General features: G+C 40.0%; 1 protein-coding gene and 1 long non-coding RNA gene across 9 annotated transcripts in view; one reads left to right on the top strand and one right to left on the bottom strand.

Annotated features, from left to right (window-relative positions):
* Positions 1 to 425: 425 nt before the first annotated feature.
* On the bottom strand, positions 426 to 4,880 carry LOC122551132. Its single transcript, XR_006312028.1, has 3 exons — positions 4,773 to 4,880; positions 2,707 to 2,915; positions 426 to 919 (listed from the first exon to the last, which is right to left on the bottom strand). It is a non-coding gene; the product is annotated as an uncharacterized LOC122551132 (long non-coding RNA).
* Positions 4,881 to 5,026: 146 nt separating this feature from the next.
* The window catches only part of LOC122550565 (angiomotin-like protein 1), a 243,538-nt gene continuing 237,567 nt past the window's right edge, over positions 5,027 to 10,997 (top strand). For 5 of the 8 annotated variants that reach the window (XM_043691490.1, XM_043691486.1, XM_043691489.1 and 2 more), the window contains exon 1: positions 5,298 to 5,374. In XM_043691490.1, the coding sequence (XP_043547425.1) occupies positions 5,306 to 5,374 (69 nt within the window). In that variant the 5' untranslated portion in view covers positions 5,298 to 5,305. The other 3 variants (XM_043691485.1, XM_043691488.1, XM_043691487.1) reach the window with 3 other exon arrangements.

The following is a 10,997-nucleotide window of genomic DNA, read 5'->3' as shown; positions in this document are numbered from 1 at the left end:
GAAAGAATCTCAGACAGAACCTGAGAGGAAAAGAAAAACCCAGGAGAGCAAAGTAGGGTGCAGATACTCTAAAGATGTGTTCAAAAGCTACCACAGAGATTCATTCAATCAGGAGATACTAAGTCAAGCACTGTGGAGTAACAAGGCCTCATAAGCATAGAGCAAATGTTGAGCCATGATAAAATATATAATACTGGAGGTGATTTCCAGATTTCTAGAGTAGAACACAGTTTCAAAGCAAATAGCCAAAATCTTACAATTACAAAGAGATTAATGTCATTGGTATACTTCTGTTAGAAAAGCAACCTGCATCAGGTGATATATATCCATTACAACAATACAAGAGGTATTCCTAGGACAGTTTACTGTTTTGATTAAAAATAGTGATTCAATCGACTCAACATTCACAGTTTATTTGTGTCAATCAACATCTTGTTACAGTTACGCTTGATACAGGAACAAATGTTAATATGCTGTCAGATCAAATCAAATACTATGGTTGAAGGAACAGAGGTTATAGTCTACAAACAAACCTCTATGGCCCAGGTGAAATAAAAAGATTAAAAAGTAATGCACAACACCAATAGCTTGTATGGTTGAAATTCTGTAGGCTGTTGACAATCAACACTCCCCACTTTTGAGCCGACCAATATGTCTTGGTTTCAACACCTTTGTCAGTACCTGCTGATTGGCAGCAACATTCCCAATAAATCAACCAAGAATGTGAAATCAACTACACAGGTGAATGAAAACTTCCAGTTTAATTACCAAGCTAAAGTAAAGAGTTTGTATGCTTCAACTGAAACGTTTCAAAAGATTTGCTTGAAGAAAATGGTGATAAGCAGCACATGACTCGAAGATCCACAGATTCAACACATGATCACAAGGAAGAATTTGCTTGATCTGAACATAAAGGATTCTGTAAAAAAGAAAGTACACATTAAAATCAAAATGTAATTGCCTGGTGCAGAAATCCAGGATCAAACAAGAAAAAAATACTTGCTTCAAGAGAGCAACCATCTTCCATGATGGAGATTAAATAACTTTAAGGGAGAATTACTTGAGTAAGCAGTTCACCATGTGGGATATTTAAAGTTTCAGATAAGTCTCCAGATAAGGCAATGGTCATATAATTGGATTCTGCAAGAATTACAACCTCTGCAAAGAACGCCTTACGTCCATATAGATCACATCTACCACTCTCCCTCATCAATCCTCTTTGTTACTTCTTCAAAAAACTCAATCAAGTTTGTGAGACATGATTTCCCACGCACAAAGCCATGTTGACTGTCCCTAATCAGTCCTTGCCTTTCCAAATACATGTACATCCTGTCCCTCAGGATTCCCTCCAACAACTTTTTCACCACCGATGTCAGGCTCACTGATCTATAGTTCCCTGGCTTGTCCTTACCACCTTTCTTAAACTGTGGCACCATGTTAGCCAACTTACAGTCTTCTGGCATCTCATCTATGACTATCGATGATACAAATATCTCAGCAAGAGGCCCAGCAATCACTTCTCTATTTTCCCACAGAGTTCTAGGGTACACCTGATCAGGTCCTGACAATTTATCTACCTTTATGTGTTTCAAGACATCCAGAACTTCTTCGTCAGTAATATGGACATTTTTCAAGATGTCACCATCAATTTCCCTACATTCTATATCTTCCATGTCCTTTTCCATAGTAAATACTGATGCAAAATATTCGTTTAGTATCTTCCCAATTTTCAGAGGTCCACACAAGGGCCGCCTTGCTGATCTTTGAGGAGTCCGATTCTCTCCCTAGTTACCCTTTTGTCCTTAATGTATTTGTAAAAACCCTTTGGATTCTCCTTAATTCTATTTCCAAAGCTATCTCATGTCCTCTTTTTGCCCTCCTGATTTCCCTCTTAAGTATACTCCTACTTCCTTTCTACTCTTCTAAGGATTCACTCGATCTATCCTGTCTATACCTGACATAAGCATCCTTCTTTTTCTTAATCAAACCCTCAATTTCTTTACTCATCCAGCAATCCTGATACCTACCAGCCTTTCCTTTCACCCTAACAGGAATATACTGTCTTTAAACTCTCACTATCTCATTTCTGAAGGCTTCCCATTTTCCAGCCGTCCTTTTACCTGCGAACATCTGCCCCCAATCAGCTTTTGGAAGTTCTTGCCTAATAACTTTGAAATTGGCCTTTCTCCAATTAAGAACTTCAACTTTTAGATCTGGTCTACCCTTTTCCATCTTAAATCTAATAGAATTATGGTCGCTGGCCCCAAAGTGCTCCCCCACTGACACCTCAGTCACCTTGCACCGCTCTCCCTTGAGAACATTCTGTGCCCTCTCTGAGACTTCCTTGATCATAGCACCAGGGAAGCAACACACCATTCTGATTTTTCGCTGGTCACAGAAACGTCTGTCTGTACCTCGGACTAGAGAGTCCCCTCATACAATCGATCTCTTGCAACCCGACGCACCCCTCATTGCATTAGAGACACTCTCCATACCAGAAACTTGGCTGTTCATGCTACATTCCCCTGAAAATCCATCACCCCCTACATTTTCCAAAACAGCATACTTGATTGAAATGGGGATAGCCACAGAAGACTCCTGCACTAACTTCCTTGCACACAGTGCCAATGCAGGCTCCTGAAGTTGTAATTATGCTTAATTAGTTCATGTTAGTTGTACCTATTGCTGTCAAGAAATAAACTATACCTTGTTATGTGAGACTATTGTCTCATCTTGTTAAGAAGAGTTTGCGGTCTATCTTCTATCACTGACTTTTATCCAGATCCTTGGACTCCACATAGAATGGATGATTGGTAGCAGCAAGCTACCTCTAACCATAAGTTACCAGAGTTTGATAACCAGTCACCATCTTGGTCATCTGCTTGGGAGATGTCACACATGACTCCAGTGAGTTCCTGGAATGAAATGGAAATGTTGAAAATGAGGATCATCACAACATCAGGTGACCACTAAAGCCATTACAGTTCAACTTATATATCATTATGGCAGAAAGATTTGTGATGGCCTCTCAGGAGAGAGGCAGTCTTTGCTGAATTTGGAGATGGCACATCGTCTGACTATCAACCTTTGGTATAGTTTCTTTTGTTTCCATGCTGGTGAGTGTTCACAGGTCTCTGCAGCCAACTAGTTTCTCAACTCAGACTGCATCTGCAGGTGGCCAAGAGTTTGCTACTATCCAAATCCCCATATCTGAATCTGTTTCTCTGTCAGGTTTGCTATGCCACACCACTACAAATGGGCTCTGTCAGAATGAATTGTCACTTTCCACTTGCTTCCTCAACAAAATCTACCCAGCAATATCCCATCCCCTGCAATATGGTATTACAGGGGGTTAACCTGAAATCCTGATTCCTAAATACCCCTTCTTTTCTGCAATATGCTTTGGCCACAATGCCCCAATTTCCCTACTTGACCTAATAACTGCCAAATCAGCAATAGATCCCATTTCTGCTATAAAACCCACCAAAACTCAGACACCCCTTACCTTGTGTAAAGTTGTAAATCTCAAATAAGCTTGCAAACACCATTTGCTTTGATGTTTAATGATCCTGAGTAACTCTCACTTGCCACTTTTCCAGATGCACACACTATTCACACTTCACTTACCATTCCAACTCTGCCAAAATATGGACCAGGCATGATGCCATCGTGGTCTGTACCAACACCACCCATTTGACTTTGACCCCTGCCATTGCCCCAATGACTTTTTACAACAGGGCTGGGAAATCTCAACTAAGAGTTGAGCACTGAGCATTTATTCAAATCCTGCCCTCCAAAGCACAACCCATGCCAGTAAAGCGACATTCAATTTCATTGCAGTTTCAATGCCAACTTTCCTAAAGCTTGGGATTGCGATGTGGCAGTTATCAATTCCTCAATTAAATATGCTCTTGATGGTAATGCTTCTCCAAAACGGGATAATGAAATGAAGAATATGGAAGTAATATCATGATGAGGCATTCTTCGTGAGATTGGATATACCAATGTGTTGCTGAAGATTATGCATTGTTTGCACACTCTTGTTCCCTTCCTCACCACCTGGCTCTTATCCCACCCCTTTGCTAATATTGAATTGTCGGTGTTACAGTGCACAGATGGAATTGGTATCCATCCAGTTTTGGTCAGGACCGGCCAGTGTTTGAGTAGTTTGCCTGGAAAAGCTGAAATATTTTCTGCCGCAGGTCACCTTGGTTAACATTTAAATTCATGATAGGATTGGCTTTTGTTCCAAATATGACTGCCAATCATGCTTTAAATCACCCCGGTGCTAGCATTGAAACAAATTGGAATTCCCTATTATTCTAATTTAGTGTGACAACATCTACTTGAAACGTTGCCTTTCACATAGGGCAGTGAAACTTTAGCACTCGCTGAAAAGAAGACTTTCATATATGCACAAAAGGAATACCTTCAAAGTATTTTCTCATTTACTGTCCTAGTATTTTGTGCATATTTCCATACATTATTTGAACTGAACTTATATAATTATCTATTTGTAGATACTATTAAGTGAAAGGCTCTAGCAGCCAATTTAAATAAATTATTAGATGATGCCTTCACTAGGAACACAAATGAAAGAATGTGCACCCACCCAAGCTGTAAGAAGCATCCAACATGTTCAGACACAGGTTACTGAAGAGAACTTTGGAGAGCCAATAAAGGGATATGTAATTTCATGCACATTCTGCCATAATTACAAGGTAGCTATCTGATTTTGAAAAAAAACATATTTTGCTTTTTATGGTACTTACCTGCATGAATGAAAGAAACACGTTTATATCAGACCACTGAAAGGAAACTTAATTGTTTTGGAGAAGCCTGAATTATACTTTTTTAGAACACATTTTTCAAAATATGCTTTAATCCCCACCCTTGTGCATCATTCAACCCATGAATCATTTGAAAGATATGAAGATGGGTTTGGCAATCTAATCACTAGTTAGAGACTGGATCAGTGTAAGCATGCAGTAATGCTGCCAATTGAAGACAGGTTCAATCAATGGCAGACACAAGTCCAGACATACTCCTGAAACAGCTGCCCTGAGTTGACTCATGATCAGTTACACGAGCTACGAGTTCATTGTTTCAAATGCTGAGGCAAGTAATGTTTATCATTAAAAGCCATATACAAGGTAAGAACATTTAAATGGGGATTGTTCTGAGATGAATCAAAGAATACTTCGATGTTTAATGATTATTGATTTTTTTGCTTCTGTATGATTTGAAGAAACTGAGCTTGTGTATGGTGCCTTCTGATTCTATAAGGTGACTAGTGTCTTTATTTATGAGTGTGATGAGGGTTTTATCAGTCCCAGGTCAGACATACAAGATGATAAGCACGACATTTAATAAGGTTGGAGTTTTAAAATTATTTCAATCAGAACATTATTTACTAAATATTCTTGAATCCAGCTGCTAAGTGGAATTACAGATTGTTACTGCTGCTGCTTAACACTTCATTACAATGTAAGCTGTGTTCATTTTTGGAAGCTGCTTACCTACAGAGATGAACAAATAATGGTATATAATATGTGAATTTATAACTCCTTAATGCTGTGTATGCATGTTTTGATCATTTTTAAGAATTGTCTAATAGGACATGTTTAGATCTTCTTCTTTTATGCAGCTTGAATTCTGATTATCTCAATTTTTCATAAGTTTATCAAGTATAATGTATTTAATTATCTAAAATATACCATTCTGAAAGCATTCCAATTATATTTTGATGTTTTCATATTTTAACGCTTTACTGCTTAATAATGACCTACTTCCATTCTGTCTCAGCCGTTGTCAGAGTTCTATGTTGCATTTTGATTTATTATTCCAATATGGCTGTCAACCACAATACTAGTGCATGTAAGCTCGAAAGTTACTGATGTTAACAATCCCTTTCACAAATTTGTCTATGGCATATGGAGTTTTAAATTTAGATTTAATTTAGACTCCAATGGTAACTGTGGCCAGCTGATGAATTATAAGCATTTAATTGACTGCTAGTAATACTTATGTATGATTTTGTTTAATGTGAAAGTTGGATTCAATAGATTTATACTTCATTTTATTGTTTGAAATGAATGGATTCAATTAGGGAAGAAGGAAATGTCAATTAGTATTAATTTATGTTTTTTTATCTAGTGTCCCTGAAGAAGTTTGCTAATGCATAAACATTATGGGCGGCACGGTGGTACAGTGGTTAGCACTGCTGCCTCGCAGCGCCAGAGACCCAGGTCTTGTTGGGCCGAAGGGCCTGTTTCCACACTGTAAAATAATCTAATCTAATCTAATCTAATCTAATCTAATTAGTCAACAATAGGAAGAAAATCTCCAGAAGTCAAAAAAGCCTGTCAAAAAGTATAGGTCTCAACTGAAAGGTCCCTTAGGGGGTAAAAGAGATGGAATGGAAAGTAGCTGGTACCACCTAATCCCACCTGTGTCAATGTTTCCAGAGCAAATTAAGTGCCAGTCAACTGTGTCTAACCAATTGTGCATGTGATAAATCACAGGTCTCAGATGGGGTATCCTGCAGTAGTGAGGTTAGGTCATGAACCTGCAGTAGGTTTCAGCATTCAGTTTAAAGGGCTGCCAGCCCTGGCTGGGGGCACATTCAGAACCAGAAACTAACTGGCAAACCATCACTATTGTGGCATTAATTGCACAGAATGAAAAGGAGAACATTAGGCAGAATATGCATCATCATCCCGGTGATTCTTGAGTCACCTGTGCCTTCCTAGTAACAAAGGTGGAAGTATCAGCTGCTTATGCAGGGCACCACCACACTGGATCAAACAGACCAACTCCCCTTCTAGTTATTGCCATGAGCAATGAAGGTCAAAAATCACACAACTGAAGAAGGGCTTATGCCCGAAACGTTAATTCTCCTGCTCCATGGATGCTGCCTTGACCTGCGCTTTTCCAGCAACACATTTTTCAGCAAAAATCACACAAGACCAGGTTATAGTCCAATATTCTGGACCAGATGGGCCAATGGGCTGAGAAGTGGCAGATGGAGTTTAATTTAGATAAATGTGAGGTGCTGCATTTTGGGAAAGCAAATCTTAGCAGGACTTATACACTTAATAGTAAGGGCCTAGGGAGTGTTGCTGAACAAAAACCTTGGAGTGCAGGTTCATAACTCCTTGAAAGTGTAGTCGCAGGTAGATAGGATAGTGAAGAAGGCGTTTGGTATGCTTTCCTTTTATTGGTCAAAGTATTGAGTACAGGAGTTGGGAGGTCATGTTGTGGCTGTACAGGACATTGGTTAGGCCACTGTTGGAATATTGCATGCAATTCCAGTCTCCTTCCTATTGGAAAGATATTGTGAAACTTGAAAGGGTTCAGAAAAGATTTACAAGGATGTTGCAGGGTTGGAGGATTTGAGCTACAGGGAAAGGCTGAACAGGCTGGGACTGTTTTCCCTGGAGCGTCGGAGGCTGAGGGGTGACCTTTATAGAGGTTTATAAAATTGAGGGGCATGAATAGGATAAATAGGCAAAGTCTTTTCCCTGGGGTCGGGGAGTCCAGAACTAGAGGGCATAGGTTTAGGGTGAGAGGGTAAAGATATAAAAGAGACCAAAGGGGCAACTTTTTCACGTAAAAAGTGGTACGTGTATGGAATGAGCTGTCAGAGGATGTGGTGGAAGCTGGTACAATTGCAACATTTAAGAGGCATTTGGATGGGCATATGAATAGGAAGGGTTTGGAGGGATATGGGCCGGGTGCTGGCAGGTGAGACTAGATTGGGTTGGGATATCTGGTCAGCATGGACAGGTTGGACCGAAGGGTCTGTTTCCATGCTGTACATCTCTGACTCTATTTGACAGAATAGGAAAAGGAGACCTGCATGCTAGACCCAACATGTCTAGATGGAGGTAGTAAAGGAGGTCAGCAGCTGTATGGCCATCCTGACAATGTTCCAGCCCTGTAAGAAGCTGAATAACCTCCTTTGTTCTCAAGTGGATATCAGCAAGGCATTCAACAAGGTTCCACATGGGAGACTGGTTAGCAAGGTTCGGTTTCATGGAATACAGAGAGAACAAGCCATTTAGATACAGAACTGGCACGAAAGTAGAAGACAGAGGGTAGTGATTGAAGGTTGGTTTTCAGACTGGAGGCCTGTGACCAGTGGAGTGCCACATGGTATGGTGCTTGGTCCACTACTTTTTATTATTGAATAGGCTGGGGCTGTTTTCCCAGGAGCGTCGGACACTGAGGGGTGACCTTATAAGAGGTTTATAAAATCATGAGGAGTATGGATAGGATAAATAGAGAAAGTCTTTTCCCTAAGGTGGGGGAGTCCACAACTAGAGGATGAGAGGGGAAAGATAACAGACCTAAAGCGCAACTTTACATGCAGTGGGTTGTCAGTGTATGAAATGAGCTGATAGAAGTAGTAGTGCAGCATTTAAAAGGCTGGGTATTTGTATATAAAGGGTTTAGAGGGATATGGGCCAAGTGCTGGTAAATGGGACTAGATTAGGTTACAATATTTGGTTGGAATGGATGAGTTTGACCGAAGTGTCTGTTTCTGTGCTATGGATATCTATGACTCTAAGTCTTGTTCCTAATGTGGGCTCACAGCTATGGAAGAAAGTGTGACGATATGCATTGGTAATGGGGAATGAGTTCATGACTAGGCAGTGATCCGAGTACTTGTTCAAGGAGATTTGCACTGGTAAAGTGAGGAATGTATGCATCATGGATCCTGTGCTAAGGTTTACATTGCAAAGATGTGTATCCAAAATGCAACAATCTCTTACTCAACCTAATATGATGAGTGGAGTGTGCATAATCTTTATCCTTTCTCTGATCCTGGCAGCCACCATTTCTGAGGGACTGGCATTGATCTCTGAGATGGATGAACCATCTTAACCCTTTCTCCATATTGCATGTTGCTTTGAGTAGTATATTATCATTGGGAGAATGTTAATAGAAGAGAGATTTCGGGATACGAAAGGGAAGACATTATCAGGCTGGCAACCTGTAACAATTATTCCTATATATTAATAAACTGGATGAGGTAAATTACATAAAAATAGGTGGGAGAATGATACAGAATCTGCAGATGGATACAGATAGGTTAAATGAAAGAGCAAAAATCTGTGTGAAATGTGAAGTTATGCACTTTGGTAAGAAGAACAAAGAAGCTATTATTTAAATGGAGAATGACTGCTGAAAGCTAAAGCACAGATAGATTTGGGAGTCCGTGTACATAGTTTGCAAAAAGCTAGTATACAAGTTCAAAAGGTGACTGGGAAGACAAATTTGAAAATAGCGTCTAGATAATGGAATTCTTGCTGAAACTCTTTAAGGAACTAATCAGGCCGCTCCTAGAGTACTGAAAAAAACTGTTTTGGTCCTTTTTTTTTTTTATCTAAGGTAAGGTATATTGGCATTGGAAGCAGTCCGAAAAAGGTTCAATAGATTAGGCATGAAAGACAGGTTGATAGCCTGTATTCATTGGAGTTGCTGGAAGGTGGAACTAGGCTGGGTTGGGATATCTGGTCGGCATGGATGGTTGGACCGAAGGGTTTGTTTCCATGCTGCACATCTCTAAGATTCTAAATGAGAGGTAATCTTGTTGGAATATATCAGATTACTAAAAGGCTTGACCAGGTAGATGCTGTATCTCCTTGTGGGAGAGTTTAGGACCAGAGGATATAATCTCAGAATAAGCGGTTGTTCATTTAAAACCGAGAAAAGGAAGAATTTCTCTCAAAGGTAGTGAATCCATGGAACACTTTACTGGAGAGGGCTATGGATGCTCAGTTACATATATTCGAAGCTAAGGCAGCCAGACATATGAATATTTAATCCATAACCAAGGAAAGTGGAATTGAAGATTACCAGATTAGTTATTTCATTGACTGGCAGAGCATACTTGATGGGCTGGGCAGAATGGCACACTTCTTGTCCTATGTCCTATGGTCTTAGTATCCTATTACATTGCTTATGATTCCACAAATGTTTCACATCCTCTTGTTAAAATATATACTGAAATAAAACAACATGGCTCCACAGGATTCAGACTTTGCAAGTTCCCTGCAGCAGATCTTTGTCTAACACTTCTTATAACTGTTCCACACTGTTAAACCTAAATTCACTCTGTCTAAGCACCCTTTGATTTCTTTGCTATGATCTGCCTTACTGATTGCAAAACAAAGCTTTTCACTGTACCTAGCTACACATAATTACAATAAATCAAATCAAAACTGTTAATGGTAATTAAGCCATGACCAGTTGTCTGGAGCAAGACTTTTTGCCAGGAATAGAGCACATTTTCAGATACTAACACTCATGTGAGTTTGTATGCATTTGCTGAATGGGAGCCACAAACTGGCATTGGCACAATCTCTAGATCGGGTGACAATGGCTGTGATAGAACTTGATGCTGAACCATAGGCAGATAATGAGGAGGTCCATGGAGATTTGACAGAGATTCCAAAGGATATTCCAAAGCATACCAAGAACAGTAATGAGATCTATTCAAGCTATAAGCACTGGAATCTCCCACTCTTTCAAACAAGTGGCCTTTTCATTGAGAGGTTGGTGATTCTCACAGACAGCAAAACCCAAAAGCTCAGAGGTTTCTCAGTTCATATTCTGACATGGAGTAAGTGAGGACTGCAGATGCTGGAGATCGGAGTCAAAAAGTAGAACATAGAAACATAGAAAAAATACACTGATCGAAGCCCACCTAACCTACACTAGCCCACTATCCTCCATATGCCTATCCAATGCCCATTTAAATGCCCATAAAGAGGGAGAGTCCACAACTGCTACTGGCAGGGCATTCCATGAACGCACGACTCGCTGAGTAAAGAATCTACCCCTAACATCTGTCCTATACCTACCACCCCTTAATTTAAAGCTATGCCCCCTCGTAATAGCTGACTCCATACGTGGAAAAAGGTTCTCATGGTCAACCCTATCTAAACCCCTAATCATCTTGTACACCTCTACCAAGTCACCCCTAAACC

Source organism: Chiloscyllium plagiosum, chromosome 6, assembly GCF_004010195.1.
Source record: "Chiloscyllium plagiosum isolate BGI_BamShark_2017 chromosome 6, ASM401019v2, whole genome shotgun sequence".
Taxonomy (NCBI): Eukaryota; Metazoa; Chordata; class Chondrichthyes; order Orectolobiformes; family Hemiscylliidae; genus Chiloscyllium; species Chiloscyllium plagiosum.
Note: the sequence above shows the minus strand (reverse complement) of the source record. Positions and strands in the feature narration are given on the sequence as shown.